General features: G+C 39.5%; 1 protein-coding gene across 1 annotated transcript; it reads right to left on the bottom strand.

The window, feature by feature from the left end:
• Nucleotides 1-3,079: 3,079 nt before the first annotated feature.
• Nucleotides 3,080-16,788, bottom strand: CAVIN2 (caveolae associated protein 2). The gene is made up of 2 exons (XM_033112862.1): nucleotides 15,469-16,788; nucleotides 3,080-5,470 (listed from the first exon to the last, which is right to left on the bottom strand). Exons 1-2 carry the CDS (start codon nucleotides 15,949-15,951, stop codon nucleotides 4,679-4,681), a joined length of 1,275 nt encoding a protein of 424 aa, XP_032968753.1. The 5' UTR covers nucleotides 15,952-16,788; the 3' UTR covers nucleotides 3,080-4,678.
• Nucleotides 16,789-18,412: the final 1,624 nt, after the last annotated feature.

Here is an 18,412-nt window from a genome sequence, read left to right as displayed (position 1 = left end):
ATATATATTTCATTATAAGACCGGGTCTTAATAATAAATATAACATAACATAACATAACATAACATAACATAACATAACATAGTATAATAATATAATGCTGGGTCTTATATTAATTTTTGCTCCAAAAGATGCATTAGCGCTGATTGTCCGGCGAGGTCTTATTTTCGGGGAAACACGGTAGAACGACTTTGGCACAATGGCTGCCATCTCCTCGAACCGTTTTACTCATGTGTGAGCCCTTTAGGCATCTGATTTGTGAACATGGCCAAAGACAGCTGGGTGATTTTGTAGGAAACGTAGTCAGAGGCTAGTTCTTCCTATCCTCAAGTTTCACCCTACTTTCTGAGCCTCCATAATCTCCCCACCTATCCCCCATACTGATTTGCCATTTGCTCACTTTTTTCAGCCTATGAGAGGATATGTCCAGGCAAGATTTAGTGATTACTCTAGTATGACACATGGATATGACTCCTGTAACTTAAAGAGTTTGAGGCAGACTTCTTGTGCCATCTTTGAATTAGCCGATTTCAGTTATCTATCTCTGTTGACAGCTTGCCCTTGTTGAACTGTGCCCCAAAGTGAACCCTGCAGCTACTGACAGTGGACAATTCCAAGGAACCCCTCCGTGGCCCCAGCAGACCTGCAGAATAGTGTCTCTGTGGCTCCCCAAGAACCATGAGTTTTTCTTCGTGTTTGTATGACAATCATGAAAACTATTTACATAGTGCAGCTGTATACCATGCTGTATAAGGGGTGAAAAAATGAAGTTAATTCTATACCATCTAACAACGTATAAAGTAATTCATCATTAAGCATAGTTGGGGGATATAATTGGGAGTCTGCTTTGGCAGGAGTATGGATTTCAGACTGGGGTCAAGCACTGACTCTGACACTCACTTATGGGAACTTAGACAAGTCTTTTAACTCTGTGACCTTCAAAGGAAAAATAGTTAAATTATAACATGATGAGTACAAACTTAGAGTGGTTAAGAACTCTGGAATTCCCCCCTCCCTCCCCTGCCACCCGCCTTCCACTACATCTTACTAGTTGGAGGAAATTAACTTCAAAAGTCTCAGGGGCAAAAACAGTGCCTTCCTGACAGAATATGTTTGATTAAATGAGATGGCGTTTGTGTCTAGCATGTGGTAGGTACACACTACCTGCCCATTGGAGTACCCAGTCTGGTGTCAAGGAAGCTATTAAAAATGTTGGTTTCCTTTCCCTGTGCTTCTGTCTTACTGATTTGGGCACTAAGAATTTTAGCAAATGGGAGAGACAAATGGTTGCATTGCTCAGTAAATATTTAATGAATTGATTCTATGGTAGAAAGTCTCTGAATGTATGACTATCAAGCTGTTTTGCTAAATGTGTGGCTTCTTTATTGGGACAGTTTGTGTGGAAAGTTAAAAATAATTTCAGTGTTGCAAATACTGCAGGACAATCCAATGGTTAAAACAAAAATAAGAATGTGTCTTTAATAATGGCAGTCACAGCCTGTTCCCTTTAGGAATGAGTTCCTGGCTGCAGAAGTCTTTATCTCAACACCCAGATCAAGCAGAATACAAAGGTCACAATGCCAATTTTGTCTGAAACTTGTTTTTCAGTGTCAGAGTCCTGGTTTTTAGGAAAAGACTGGTGGTTGCTATGGAACTGTTAATAATGATTGCTGCCTGCGCCTCCATTCCTCATACTCTCAATCTCCAATATAAAATCACTTAGACTTGGGCTGTAGGGCAGTAAACAAACTTTTGAGCAAGAATTAACTGAGCTTGGGCATTAGTGTCTTAATGTAGGAAATGACTTTCAATATAACCTTTACTAGAACTAGCAGCTTGGCTATGTCCAAGGAGCTTCTAGTTTCTGGATAGTGGACTGAACTGTATCAGGTTCAAAGCTTGATCTTCTGCATGAGCAGTACTAAAAGCAGAAACATTTTGGGCTTTCATCATACAATAAATGTGAAAAATCTTTATTTTGTGTAGAAATGGCCTTAGTGTGAGTGTTTTATTTTCATGTATATAAAGAAATTCAGCCATATACTAGATTCCTAAGTGGAAAGAGGAAAATATTCCTGTTGAAATATATATATCTATATATTTTAAAAATAAAATCTTATAGAAAAGTGACATCTTTGCTGTATTTTTGTGAGATTTGTGATCCACGTAATAGAGGCTTCTTACTCTGAATTATATTTCTAAGATATAGATCTCAGTGATTATTAATGTATAACCAATCTTTGGGGGAAAACTAAGCCAGTTCTTGAGCTCCAGGCACATAAAGTTAGAAATGGGTTATTGGATGGGTGGAGAGAAGATATATTTAATTTGGGGACTTCGCATCCTCACCAGAATGCAAATAATTCAACAATAATACAGAATAAATAGCTTCCGTTTCTATAACTGCTCCTCTCTGTAATCCCTACAGTATGTGTTTTCCAACAATTATCTGGCCTAATTCTGTTTTATTGTTTAGGATTTTAATGCTTCGAAATGTGGAACATAGAATAAATGTTTGCCTGTAAAATCTAAAAAGATGCCTGAGTGTAGGTTTTCACTACATGATATAAACATTTTTGAAAAGGAAATGTAAATGTTACATTAGCTGTGTCCTCCAACTCCTTGGAGGCAAGAAGTGATAGCAACTTCGTAAAGGTTAAACAGGCATGTTTAGGGCCCTGAGTGAAATGAAGTCTTCTACTAAGTGTATGACACTGCAGAAGACAAGGTTTATCTGTGTGAATAAGCTGAACGTACAGTTCAATACATTTATGTTTGCAAGGCTACTTAAGGTATTATAAGGTCTGGTACCAAACAATAAAAATGCAGATGGAACTATCAAATTCATCAGGATGCTGCAATAAATTCAGATGCTCTCCAGAGCTGGCAAGGTGATGTCAAGAAAGTTAAACTTGAAGAATGAGACTTGGATTTCTAAATGAGATCAGGGAAAAGAGAAAGGAGAGTTAATAGGGGAAATCAAGACTGAAACAATCCACATTACAGCTACATTTGGAGGAGAGTTTAAAAATCAATTCTTTCTGCTTGTTCTAAAACTGTTCTGCCAAAAAACTGACATTGTTATATACTTTTTATTTTGGTTTATTTAGTCTTCTTTAACACAACCACTATTAGTTCAACAATCCAATACTAGGGTACATTATTGCAAAATAAAGACATAGCTATATAGGTTATGTCATCAGTACATTTGTAAATTTTACCCCTTTTATAAGACAAAGCAGTTTGTTAATACTGTCTTGGATTACTTGTATTTGTGAGGTTACTTACAGTGACAGTTACATATTAAGGTAGGGAATTGGCTCCCTGCTACCTGTCTTTAAACTACAGTTTAATAGTTTTTTCCAAATATTAGCATTCTGTAATTAAAAATACACAAAGCAATATTTTAGTATAATGTTAGGCAGTAGCAAAAATTATCCTGTCTAAATAAATGTGCACATATACATGAACACTAGTATGCTTAAAAGAAGTTAAGAAACATTAAAATCCTATGAAATTAACATATAAATAAAATATGACCTGGAATGAAATTACCATTATGTACAAAAAAAGGAAAAACAGAAGCCTTCCTTTCCCAAACCTGTTGATTTTAACATCTTATAAACCTACATGACATTTGGAGTGTAGGGGTTATTTCAAATTTGAAAAATATTACACAAAGAATAGTATGATTCGACTTCCTAGAAAAGGCAGTATGTATTAATTTTGAAGATTTATGTTCATTCCAATTTTAAAGAGACAACATCCTTTTGAGCTTCCTTAGAGACATATTTGTAATTTCTATTAAGAAAAAAAATGCAGCTTTAACACGGTAAAATGTTTTTTATACTATTTGTAAATGTTAGGAAAAAAATACAGTATTCCAGGATATATGAACTTCTTTAGTATTGTTACATAAGGAGTTAAATAATTGAACTGATATTGTAAATATTCTACTTTTAAGCACATACTTTTTTCTGTCTTCATTCTCTTTGGCATTCTTTGTTTCTTGTTACTCTTATTTTCCAACATCTCCTTCTTAGGTTTTTTTTTCCTAATAGTCCTGACGTTTCTACATACCTTACATCATTAGCTTAATATTAAAATCTTTCAAATTTTACTTCATTTTCAATAAAACAATCATTTCTATTAAATGGATGGCCAACTGAACTTTCTCTTCTACCTTTTAAAAATGCTTTCTTCTTAAAATATAAAGTAGTTACACCTTTAGCTTAAATACATATGTATATTATATATCACACTTTAAAAATAATAATTAGATTCACAGAGTTCTGAGGAAATCCAATACATTACTGGTACACTATTCTGCAATCTTATGGAATGACAAAATAATGAATCACATTTCATAATTAGTATCTTAAGTAGTATCTTACTAAGCCAAATTGATCAATGTTTTTCAATTGCTCCATATCCTCTTCTGGGCAATCTTGGAGAAATTCTACAGAAATAGAACCTAGGAGCAAATTAGATGTGGAACCCCTGACAGGTTGCCTTCATAGTAAATCTTGGTCATGTGTGTGCTGTTGCTATGATGTAAAGGCCTGGACAGTAACCTAGTAGTGAGCGGCTAGTGCTGAAGCTGTGCAGGAGTTTGCTCTAGGCTCTAGTACCCGACCTCACGGAAGGCCCAGGCTGGGCACAGCCCACCGTGGGGGCCGGTTAGGCCGTCTGGTCCACCTGGAGCACGGCTGGCTGCACCCGCTCTTCATCTGACTGCTCTGCCTCCTGCGAGGTTAGCACCAAGTCTCCCTCATAGCGCACCTTTCGGGCCTGTTCCAGGACCACCGGCTCCTCTTCCTCATCTTCCATGACAGTCAAGTCCACGTTGCTGTCCATGCCAGAGTTACTCCCTCTCGAGGCCACCCTCCCGGCATCACCCTCCGCTCCCTTCCCTTCTACCAGGGCACCGGTGAGGGATGCTTCGGAAAGACCCTCCGCAAACGAGCTTTCCTCCTGGTCGTTTGGCATCTGCTCGTTGCTAGGCATGTCTTCTGACTTGCTCTCATTTTCTGCAGCGGTTTCTCCCTCTCGGACTTTCTTTCGACCGAAAGTTAGGGGAGAGACCTTGAAGGGGGAGCTTTTCCCTGAGGATATTTTCTGGTGATTGGAAGTGAGAGATTTCTTAATCTTCTCCCTCCTCTCTACAGATACAATCTTTGTCCCCAGCCTGTTCATCTTTTTCTCGATGTTCTGGCGAGAAAATGCTTTTTTGAGGCTATCCACTTTCCGGAGGCTGGATCTTTTTATTTTCTCTGCCCTACTTTCTTCCATCTTTTCCTCTGCACTGTCTTCCAGGGCATCTTCCTCGTGAGGCAATTCGTCATCCGATGAGAGATCCACTGTGTGCAAGGCTTCCTCCAGGGACTTGTTTTCGTCAAGTTCCTCCTTCCCTTCCGCTGCGCTGGAAACTGGCTCTTTCACAAACACACTGGCAGGGATCTCATTTTCTTCCTGTAAACATGGACAAGGGAGCTTTCATGTTAATAACACATTTCCCAAATAGTCCTGAACTGCTGTCATTTGTGTGTAGATGTGTTTTTGGCATGATGGAAACCACATGTTTGTGGCTTCAGTTTTCTAGAACCTGAAGAGTTAATTCTAAATTGGTCAAGACATTCCGCCTAGGCTGGATGAGGCCAAGAAGTGCCTATTGGGAAACTTAGGAGGGTTATCTGGCAAGCGCTCTATCAGTGACAGGCAGAGGGGGAAGTGGGTTGTGGCTCAGATAGGACCAGAAAGCTGCTTAGATAAAGCAGTTAAAGTTAAAGTAAGTGACTGTGAACCCTCTCTCCTACCCAGCTCTGTTCCTGCCAAAATCTCACTGCAAACGAGCCTAGAGATCAAGTTGGAAGTTAAAAGATGAGGGCCGGGAGAGAACCGGGAAGTCCTCAAGTGTCAGATGCCGTGTAAAGCCTTGACTAGGTTCCCTCCCCAACTAGAAGTCAGAAGTAAAGTTATGGTCAACCTTGGTATCTGTTCAAAAGTACACGCTAATTTTTCTGATGACCTAATTTTAGAGGAAGAGAAGCATGGGCCAGCCTTACTGGGACCCACTCACAAATCCTTGGGGTTTAGATACCCTTTGTGGACGTTCATAAGAGGAGGCAGCATACTATGGCCATTTGTAGAGTGGTAAAGGGGAATTAGGCTGCCAAGCATGGCTTATCAAGCCTCTATTGTTAAACAGGGTTTCCTGGGGCAAGAATACTCTGGCCTCTACCTAGAGCTAAGAGGGAAGAGGGACGCTCAGGAATCCACACTGCCACCCCAACCACTATTCCCAGCACACCTGTTTCTCCGGCTTCAAGGCACACAGGCAAATATCTGCCCCGTGCCATGTCTCAGGGAGTGGAGCCTGAGAACTTGCCTCCAGAATGCAAGCAAGGAAGATGGTTCTCCAGTGCTGCTCAGTTGGGAGACTTGAATTTGGACAGACTTGGATCACGCAACACAGGATCCCTCTGACTTTTATATTTTTCTTTGAATGTCAGAAAATAAGAGCCAGCCAGCAAGGCACCTTCACATTTTCATCGGCAGAAACAGCACAGTAGAAAGAATGTGTGACAGGAGGCCCAAGTCCCAGTCCTTGTATTGCTAAATGGCTGTGTGGCTATCAGCAAATAACTTAATCTCCTTGGGTCTCACTTTCTTCCAAATATGAACAAGAGGATTGGCCTAGATTAGCAGCTTTCAAACTGCACTCCCAGGGACACTAGGGGTTCTACAAGCAGGCTAAGGTTGGCCAGCCTCCAGGGCAGGCACCCTGGCTTCAACCAAAGCTGCGATGTTGCTAGATTATACTGTGGACTGTCCAGTAAGCTTTCAGTTTGAAAAATAACTAGATTTAGTTCACTGAAAACTCTGTCTGGAATCTAAATGCCATGCAAAGTTGATGTCAACAATAAGAACTTCCCTCCTCATTTTGCAATTTTGATTGAAAAATTGGGGTTACGATCAAAACCATGACCCAAGAGTGAGCCTGCCTATATTTTTTAACGTCTTGTTACAAAGACTAAATGAACAAAGTTTTGATATAGAGGAACTTCAAAATTCCTCTCCTTGTTACCTTTGAATGATATAGTTATGATACTCAGAAAAGACACTGCCCCGTGTCTCCCCCTTATACACACACACATTCATACAAAACCCCTTTCATAAACTGGTTGGAAACAAAGGATAAAGTCCTTGAGTAGAAGTAAAAAGCAGAATGTCTGGTTAAATAGAATCCTTGGTAGAGTGAAGAAATCATAGATTCTGTTTCCCAAAGCTCTCTTCACACCCTCCCATTTTGAATGTCAAAAAAGTGTCAGGAACACAGTATAAAAGACAAAGTAAAAAACTGAAAGGAGGATGGGATTCCCCCGAATCATATATGACATGGACTTTTACAGACAGCAGCTTTCCTATGTTTCAAGTTTCAACTTGTTTTTATTTCATTGGCACGTACGCCCCATGAAGGTGGGAATTTTTGTCTCTTGGTCACTGTTAAGCCCCAGTAACTAGGATAGTTCCTGGCAGCTCAACAGCTATTTGTTGAATGAGTGCATGTTGGATAAGGTGACATTCTAAGACAGTCATGAGGGTGGCTGGAGTGGAGACGGTCCCTCTGTTCGCTGACTTGAAGACAAAAAAAAAAAGAATGGGCTTCACTCGGTGCCTAGAAGGAAGTTTGCTGATTGTTGCTGTCACTGGGAAATGAGGAGAACCTAAGGCTTAAGGGGTACAGTGGTTTCCATTTCTAAGGAAAGGGTTTTATTCTCAGTGGATGAGCATGACTATAAGAGGGACAGACTGCAGGAATGGTGAGGGCTTTGATGCTTAGTCCAAAAGCAAAATTACTTCTGGGGTTTGACCAGAGGGTTGGGAAAGTTTGATAGGAGTTGCTTGCCGGAAAGGAAGAAACCAAGAGCTCAGTGAAATATAATTATAAGTCCTTAGTGAAGAAGGCAAAATTCGTGTGGAAAACTGTAAAAATAAGTCTTGGTTACCAGAGAATAGGTATATTTGTACAGTATAATCTCTCAGAGTAGTTGAAGGATTACTCTGATAACTTTCCTTTCTTCAACCTCGACAAAAGGGAGACATATTAACAGTACTTCTAAAAGAAGTAGACTAACAATATTACATCTTTTCTTAAATGTAAATTTATTATTAAAAAAAGCATAGTTACTGTTGAATCTTAGACTTGTCTCTCTCCTCATGTGTCCTTTGAGGACAGTTTGAGAAAAGTGCATGATTGGGTGAATCAGAAGTGATCTGTAGTAGACACATACTGCATATACGAGGGCAGTTGTGCGATCGTGGGGAACCCAATTGAACTCTTTTGTTCAATTCCAGGGAAATTTATACAAGTGCTCTTTGATGCCAGCTATGAAAATCAACCCAGCAGGAACAGACATAATTCAGAATGAGTTGGATGTGTCTTTATGCAACTGGAAACAAGTGAGATACGTCTTCTTGCTTAACTGCTATGCTTCTGCTGTCATTTTAATTACTCAAGCAGTATTTTGTATTCTGTCTACTGGACAGTGTTTATTTTGTGGCTTCTTTGGGGCATCCACTCTGAAAGTGAGCCCTTTCCTTTCACACAGGATTTTGTGAATGTCCAAGCATGTGTAGGTCTTACTTTTCAGCATGTTTGTTTAGAAGCAGAAAACTGACTCTCTTTTAAAATCTCTATTCTTTAGCAAAACATATGCATGGTATTTGACTATAAAGTAACTATTACAATATTACCTGAACTTCAGACAGCAGATCCTCTGTAAGCACTGTCCCTTAGGTGCCCAGTCCCACCTGCACATGTTTCCCTTGCTCAGGACATACACACCTCAAAGAAACACTTGAAATTTCACCTGCTTATAGGTGAGGTGACACTTCTGCCTTCAGTCTACTGTCATAATGTTGATCTGCTTTCTATTCTGATTCCAAGATGGAGCGTTCTTTCAAGGGGGAGGATCAAATATGCATCTTCAATTCTGTCACTGCTTGCTTATGCTACCCATATATTTACTAGGTGTTGTGACACCTTGACATGGCATTAAGAATCCTTTGTGGGTGGCATTGCTGCTTCCTGGAATAGCTCAAGCCAGTAGAGGACCCCAGCGCTAGCTAACTATTTGCCCTGCAGATTTATTTTCAAAAAGATACTCAGGTTCTTCTGATGCAGCTGTACCCGGTACTGACCTTTCACAGGGACCCGTAGGGATTTTTCAGAGAAAGAGAGAATTAAATAACACACTTCAAACATATATGAATGATGTGCTTGCAGCATAAAAGAGAAAAAGAATGATAAGAACTCTTGAGAAGTGGCATTTTTTTCTTGTACTTCAGCTTGTTTGCTGTGTATATTAATCCTTGTGCACTAATTATCCCAATTGTGCATATAGATATCAACACAGAGAAACTTGTCAACATGCTGGGCACTTCTTGGGTTGGAGCTCATGGAAGTAATAAGTTCTCTCTGTCTGTCTGTCTGTCTCTCTCTCTTTCTCTCTCTCTCTCTATATATATACACACACACACCATGTTTCCCTGAAAATAAGACCTAGCTGGACCATCAGCTCTAATGCATCTTTTGGAGCAAAAAATAATATAAGACCCGGTCTTATTTTAATATAAGACCGGGTATAATATAACATAATATAATATAATATAATATAATACAATACAATATAACATAATATAATATAATACGGGGTCTTTAATATAAGACTGGGTCTTATATTAGTTTTTGCTCCAAAAGACGCATTAGAGCTGATTGTTCGGCTAGGTCTTATTTTCGGGGAAACACGGTATATCTATATCTATATATATCTGTATCTAGATATAGATACAGATACAAATAGATAGATATATATCTATATACATATAGATATATATCTCTCTATATTTTTTAAGAGAAGGAAATTCTATGACTAACATTGGAAAAGGAAGCCGACAGTAAGTCACTGAAAAGCTTGACTAAGGAGAGACAAGCCAGTAGTTTGCTCTCCTGTCACTAATTTATCATCCCTGTTGTTAGAAGAAAATAACAATGGCTGTCATATTCCCACAGGGATGTGGTGGCATCCTGGAGGGGTATGAGGATCATGAATTTGTGTCCATGAAATGTTTTAGCCAATAATCTCTAAATACTAGTTATTAAAATGGAACTGTGCCACCTGACATTCTGATTTATAGGTCTCTTTTACACATTGATGGTTTTCTCTGATTTGTATTTCTGAGGTATAGATTGTCAAGTGGATAAAACCATTGATTAGAACTGCACCCCTAAGGCAGCTGTTGGTGGAATCGGCAAGTCATAAGACTAAAATGCATTAGTTATAATCCCTGAGCAGTCTTTTACATTCTGGAGGATTTAAAAGTTTCATTATTTTTCAGTGTTATCAAGGGTTCAATTCTTTTTTAAGATCATACTGGTTAGGTATTCTTTGTTACACACACAAAAACACAAAACAAAACAAAAAGCAAATCACAATGAATTATTTAAAAGCTGATATAGAAAACTCAGTAAACATGAACTTTGTCATAGTGGGATTATAGTGTTTATTTTTACTCATTTCACAATGCAACTCTGTAATTTCTATTGTTAATAAAATGAAACCTTGCCATTCACTTTGTTTCTCAGGGCCTCTTCTTTGATATCAAATGAGGTTAACAAATTAAGGTGCTTTCCAGCTCTAAAATGTTTGATTCTGTGATATTAACCTAAATCCCATGAAAAATAATTGACAAACTGCAGAAGTGATCTCACAGTATTCTTGCTAATGCCAAACACATTTTTGTTTCATGCAAGAATCAAAACTATAGGACCTGAACTGCCTTGGAGAACATTTTCCATTCAATTCAAACAAACATAAATTAAAAAACAACAGAAGGGGCAACATTTACTTGTAAGGTCTGTATCTGAGAAAGTTTCATTTTTTAATATATGAGAGAAAGAAATGATTCTTCTGAAGAAATACCAACAATAATCAGTTATTCACTTAAAAGTGCCTGAGGGAGTGCTGACATTCAGTATGTATAAATAATAACAATAAGAACCAGTCTCTTGTTTATCTCATACACTGAAAGGGCACTGGATAAGTAGTATATCAAAACCAATATCCCATTATGGGAACATTAATCAATGTGATATAAACATCAAGAGTTGTCATATAAAGATGTCTTTGATTGTCTATATCCCATTTCTTCTAAATCTGTACTAATCTAGCAGTTTTCAGAGCAGTGGCTTTGGACAGAGACAGTACAGTCTTGATAAAAAAATCAATTTTAAAATAGTCTGAGGATGTTACACTTTTAGCACCTTTCTAAAATTCTGATCTCATCAAAGGAATCCAAATGATGAATATTTGAACAAGCCTTTATAGGCTTGATTCTCCACGAATGTATCCACAGCAAATATCTAACCTCTACCCTTTTCACCCAATTTCACAATTTTATGTGGATGAAAGTGTAAGCTGTCCATGAGTACTCTCATTTTCTTCTCTGGATTTGAAATCATTCCCAAACTGCTTTTTCAAATAATCGTTACCAGAACCTTAAGAGGACATAAGTGGGCATCACACCCTCAGGCAGGGTCAGTCAGATACCTGTGAAATTCTAGTCTCTTCAATCAACAGAGAAAATTTCCTTTTACCTGTAAATTCAATGATTTTCCATAGGAATTCTATTTTTAGTAAAAGATAGCTTTTACTGGCAAAGAATTAGTCTTTAGCATTTGCTTTTTAATCAGCAACCCCTCTGAGTCTTATTTCATTTACATTGGGTCTTGTCACAGTATTTTGAATTCGAATATTGACCTCAAGCTATTATAAAAAAATGTAAAAAGGAAAGCTGCTAAATTTAACAAGGATTTTACAATTTATTTTAGCGCTCAAAGGGAGATGAATTTTCTCCAGTTTAGATACTACTGGCTATAATTTGAACTAATTGCTAAGGCATGAGAGGCTTAACAGTTACAACAATGTTGTAAATGCAGCACAGATTTAAGTAAATAAATAACGTTTTAAATAGGACAAATTAAGGACAAAGTTTGGGATTTTAAAAAAAGCAAAAGTGCTAAGTATCTAGTAGACAATCCCACCAACCAACCAAAAAGCACCTGCAGATTTGGGGGACACTGCAGAACTTTATAAGCTAGAAACGCAATCTTCTAAACACTACAGTACTAAACACGCTCAAGTCAGGTGACAGATTTTCTTTCCTCACTGTTTTATTTTCACATGACTTTTTTTGTCTAAGACTAGAAAACAAATGGCTTTACTAAGGGAAAGACCAGCATAGTGTTCAAGTGAACTGAAAGTGACAAAAGTAAAGATGTAAAGTGGTGTCTGGTACAATATCAGCCCTCCTCACTTTGCAGGTCTAGGAAATATCCACCCTCTGCCACACTGTAAAGACTGTGCTGCTACCAGAAGCATCTATTTAGGGTAGACTTTTTGGACAAGTCCTTTACTTTCATGAAGCAGTGGTAACATAATACTGATTTCAACATGGTAGTTGTCATGTAATGTATGGCAGGGTGTGGGAGTGTGTGAGTGTTTGAATGTGTGTGTGTGTGTGTGTGTGTGTGTGTGTGTGTGTATAACTTTTAATAAGTCCCAACTGAAAAATCATAAGCATAGCTGTTTTAAGATCTTGGGTAGGGTGGGGTCAGTTTTTATCAAAGAGGCATATTTCTAACCAGGCAAAAGTGTAGCCTCCTCTTTATACAAACACATTTCATATCCACATAGGAGGAGCTTCTGTTCCTGAGTTCTTACACCATGCCAATCACTAACCATTTTAAATATGTTATTCCATTTATTCCTCACCCTAAGAGAGAGATACGAGGGAGGAGGCATTAATGTTTAAGAGCACACACTTGGAATAAATTAAATGTGAGTTCAAATACCAGCTTCAACGCTTGCTTACTGTATAACTTCAGACAAGATACAAACATCTCAACATCCTCATCTGTAAACTGGGGAAAAAGCATAGAAAAATGGTTAGCAGAGTATGCAGGTCTTATTACGATCTCAAAAGTGTTTTGCTTTTATTAATATCCTCATTGTACAGATGAGGAAACAGAAGCTTGGAGAAGCTACAAAATGTGCACAGTTGCACATTCAAGTTGCATAGTCAAGTGTTGAAACTAGGATTTAAAGCACTGTTTTATGACAAAATTTATCTTCTCAAACCCTATACTGGACCACTCTCAAACACAAGTTATTATTTTATCCATTGGCATAATTCCGACCCTAGAAACCCCCACTTTAGGAAGGATGAAGAGAAAGAGCAACTTTTCCACTGAGGAATTGCACTTGTGTTTGTTTTTTCAAAATAATCATCATGCAATGCCTTGAGAGTTGCGATTTCTAATAACCTTCAGGCTAATAAAGGATCTTATGTGGCTTATGAAAGGTCCCGTTCCCTGCCTCCTAAATTGCTCTTTTTTAAAATAAGTGTCCTAGGGGTCCGGCTGCCTGCTAAGAGGCCCAGAATGGAGCCTGAACATGTTGCTTTGGATTCCCTTAACTTCCACTTTGGTCTTGAGCACTCGTTTCACCTTTTACTCACTATAAGAATTTCTACCATTTCTGGCTGCAATTTCACGCCTGTCAATCCACTGTGACAAAACAGGAGAGCACTGCAGCAGGGCTTCAGCAGCGGCATGCGTCTTTAAGTTCCCCAACAATTTTTTTTTTTAATGTCAGATTTATAATTCTCTTGAATTTTTAGTCATGCATCTTCTCCATCCCTTCCCCTAACATCTACAGAACACCCGTGGCAAAACAAAACAAGAACCAATCCTGACAAATTGGGATTTTCCTCTACTCGATAAAGACTTGTTTTTTTCCTCCTTAACTGAGGACTAGGACAAGACGTAATCTTGATTCACACAGGAAAGAGGAAAATTTCCTTTGATGACAGATTTAAACGAGTCTGTACATGTGTAGTTTTGTTTGGAGATCAGTATTTAATTTAGAAATGCCTTGAGAACTAAGATTTCTGATGTCTTTTAGGCTAAAAAAGTAAGGATCTTCTATGGCTTTAAGAAAGGCACAGCTACCATATCTCTTCAGTTCATCTGGTGCATGAAAAGCTATTCTATTTGCATTAAAAGCTAAAAAATTTCAGGGTTGCAAAAGCCTACAAGGTATAGGAGGACATCAGCTGCCTGAAGCTTTACAACATCAAGTGCAATTTGGGAAGTACAAAAAAGCAGCCAGATGAGTCTTTTCTTTTATGGGGGAAGGAGGCTTAGGTTCTAACTTGGCAGAGAGGATTCATTTAGAAAAAGAAGGCTCCCTTGGTTTAAATCCCAATTTCTAAATCTCTCTTGGGATGTGAAGGCTCTTCTTGTGTGCCTTTCACAATCAAACAGTTGGTTATAGCCTCTCCCCTCCATGGCTTTGAAATCCTCTCCTATTCACATGGTCACAACAAGACAGCCCTGGGGCAGGGATGGCGATTGCTTCCTCGGCTCTGTGCTGGCTGGGTTCCTCTGGGCGGAAGGGCTTCCAGCGTTAGGCAGGGCTGCCCTTGGATTCGCAAATGCCCACCACTTGTTGGAACAACAGCCCCACGAAATCTCCCTGTCCCCAAATAGCCTCTTGCTACATAAATTGCATCATTGAGGCATTAAAAAAAAATTAAGTTGCCTTTTTACTCTAAGGCAACCATTTGAAGCAGAAAATATTCAATACTAGCCTTTGTAACTATAATTGATAACACTGCTTTTATTTTATTTTGCAGTTGTGGTCTCTGAGCAAAGAAGTATATCCAGTGTATTTTTAAAGAGTTATGCTCTATATTTTTAGTGCATCATTTGCTAGAAAAGAACTCAACATTGCTTTGGCCAAAGGAATCTTAAAAGGAAGAGGCTAGTTCAACTCTAACGGAATCAGTCTTTAATATTTGGCTAGTCCCCCAAACATTGATAGCCTTTGGACAAAGGGATACTTTAAACAGCTATGAGTTTAACTTCTTGATTGAAAAAAAACCCACAAAAAACAAGTGAACAAAAACGTCACATGATTGCCTCATTTCCACAAAGAGTTAATAAACAGCCACTGAATTAATTAATACGCCCTGTCCAGCTAACAGCTGCAGTCAGAGCCCCGAGTTCATAATACAAACAGACAAATGAATTCGACTAGGGCACGGTGCACCTGCTCACCTTCCCAACCTTACGAAGTGCATCCAGGTGCTCCTTGACAAATGACCCCCGGCCTACTAACCCCTGGAGCATCTGCCTTGGCATTAGGCTGCAGTGACCTGGGAAATTTCCACCAGTGAGTGCAGATTTCACACTCGCCTGATGAAGGCAGACAGGGACAGTGCCTTGTGAGTGTGATCCCTGACAGGCAGGACAGATGTACAAACGGCTGTGAGAGCCTGGCCGACTGAGATCAGGAATGCAGAGGCGTCCCAGCTGGGTGGGAGAAAAGGTAGGGGGCACTGACCTGGAAGATGAGCACTTTGAAATGGTTGCGTCTGAGGAGCTGGGCGTGGTTGTTCTCCAGCCGCTTCACCTGCGCGCACTGCCTGTCCATGCGCTCCTTGACTGCGCGAGTGTGAGCGCTGACCTTGCGGGACTTCTCCAGGAGCTTGCTCACCGTGTTGCCGGTGGAGGCCTGGTACTTGGAGAGCTTGGTGAGGTCGTTCTGGATACCCTTCACGGAGCCCTCCAGGCTGATCTGCCGCTGTTCCATCTTGTGCTGGTTCTCCTGCACGGCGTCCAGCATGTTCACCAGCTTGTCCAGGAGCGTGAGCACCGTGACAGCGTTCACCTGTGTGTTGTCCCGGATGGTCTCCTCGGTGCTCCCCAGGTTCAGGCTGGGGCTCGGTGTGGAGGAGGGCACTGGGCTGGGGCTGACTGGCCTCTCCTGCCTCAGGTCAGAAACTGGGTGATGGAACTTTTCAGCTTGTGCGGCGTCCTCCCCCATGGCTGGACAGGTGGGAATTGTCTTGCTCCGGCGAGAAGGACGGTGGTAAGGGATACAGAGCAAGGCCCACTGGTTTCAGCTCAGAGCACCGCTCTCCAGGACTGGCAGAGGTTTAGACAGGCAACAACTGGCTACACTGATATGGGGAACTGCATTCCAGTTGCTCTTAAAAGCCCTGCTCCACCCAGTGGGAAGTGAAGGTTACAGAACTGAGAAACAACCAGGATTCAGAAGTATGCACACACTTCCTAGCTGCGTTCTCCCCAGCACAGGGCACTTTCCTACAGGTTTAGCTTTTCTTTCCTACTCCTCTTCCCTTTTAAAAGTAAGTTCAATGCCCTATTTCAATCATAACTTCATCTAGGGGCGGAGAAAAACATGCTAACTTGGCCCAGCTCCACAGCCTACCATTGGCTAAAGCTAGTAAACTTTTCTCTGGCTGCTATGCTACAAATGCAACAGAGCGCCTGTATTTTTCTTTCTTTTTCTTTTTTTTTCTTTTCCTGGATACAAGTTATTGTAACGGAAAGTATTGTTTGCATTTGCCCTAGAACTGACTGATGGACTGCAGAACGCCTTGTGTTCTACTGGGAGGGGCCAAGTTTAAAGGACACTTGCAGCAACCTTGTATTTGTTAGTTTTTAATTTCTGAAGGAATGAAAGTAACCCTGATAATGACAAACAAACAAACAAACAAAACAAAACAACAACAACAAAAAACGGCCCACTTCTTATTACCCTTGCAATTGGCAAAGCAAGATTAGTCAAAAGAGACTGAACTTCAAGGATGTTAAAACATGTAAGGCTGTTATGGACTGTTACCATGTAATAGACAGAAAATTTTTGAATGGCACCTTTTTTCAAAAAAAAATTTAGAATTTCTTTTGAGAAGTAAAATTGAAAGACGAACCCTACCTCCCACAGTAAATAAAACCTGGTCTCTTTAAGAACCTACCATGCCTATTTGTTTTAACTAATTTTCAATTCTTACTGAGAAATTTTCTCAAATGCTCATCTCTGCAAGGCATTTATTGACACGTGCCCAGAAATATAACTGTCAGGCAGGTTGCGCTGGAGTTTCTGAAGTGCTTCTAATGTTTGACATTTCCAAATTCCTGTTCAGTGAAGTGGCACACCTGTTCTAAACCATGGCCCTCCTCAACCAAGCCCTTGGGATGTGGGGCTTATTCCTAAAGTGACTTCACATGCTTGAATTGCTTTTAAATGTATTCAGCCCTCGAACGTGCTTTCAGCAGGAAGTTTGCAATAGGCCTTCTATGAACAGTTTCGAGAAGAACAAAAGCACACTCATTTCGGATCACGGATTGATAATGGAAAAGTGCTATTCTTCAACGGCAAACGGCACACCTAAGTCAACCAATCATCGGTCATTGGTTGTCACATTTATTGAATTTGTGAGTTTCCGTTATCTGCTCAGGTCTATGATTTGATGAACTATTCAGAAGATACTAATGCAGCATGATCTAAGACCCCGTGGTCAGTGAGTATACCTGCGAGTTAGGGAGATGAATTAAAGATATTTACAGAGTCCCTCGATTTCCTCACACAGTTGGTACCCCAAAACCCACCTAAAGTGAATATTTTTTAATTAGGGACAAAAAACGTGAAAAGATTTGGTTGGGACTTTATCTTAAAATAATGTGAGAAAATTATTAAAATTAACTTACCTTAATTTACGAAAGTTTTGTTGACCAATGATATCTTAAATATTAGAACAAAGGATGAACGAAGTGCTGATCTTGGGAAGCACAATGTTGTAACAAAATCGTATGGTATCATGATACAATACCATATTACAATTGACTTCTGTGGGTAAATCGTAAAGAGAGTCATTACTGCAAAAATATTTGAGGGCCTCATCAGTTCCCCAAGAGCCTCTCTTAAATTTTGACATTCAGATCATTCCCTTTAGAAGCACTTATTGTGCCATCATCTGTGTGGATTTTTTTCTTCTTGAAATGTTAACTGTTCCAGCTGCAGATTCTCATTTGTCAGAGGAGTTTCCCATGATTCAAGGGCTTCTCTAACATTACCTTCATCAACTTCATGATTTCTTACATATTTTGAAAGATTTGCAATTTCACATTATAATCACTTTGCCCTGATTTTGCATTGATTTGCACAGATTTTGCATTGCATTGTTGGATATTGTATAATCAGTTAGATGAATAGAGATGTTAAAGACATGAGGTTGAGGTGGGAAAAGGAGAGAGGCTATTTGTTAAACAGGAAGAAAGTTTTGCAAGTGGGCTTATTTATTTTAAAAAATTAATTTTAAGTAACACAAGTAATGTGTCATAACAGTTGTCTATTGTTGTGTAATAAACCAGCCTAAAATTCAGAGGCTGAAAACAATAACAATCATGAGTTTATTTACTCATGGTTGTGTGCTTGGCTAGGCAGGGCTCAGCTGGGATGTGTCATCTCCACCAGGCATGCC

Source organism: Rhinolophus ferrumequinum, chromosome 8 (genome assembly GCF_004115265.2).
Source record: "Rhinolophus ferrumequinum isolate MPI-CBG mRhiFer1 chromosome 8, mRhiFer1_v1.p, whole genome shotgun sequence".
NCBI lineage: Eukaryota > Metazoa > Chordata > Mammalia > Chiroptera > Rhinolophidae > Rhinolophus > Rhinolophus ferrumequinum.
This window is presented reverse-complemented; position numbering and strand designations above follow the sequence as displayed.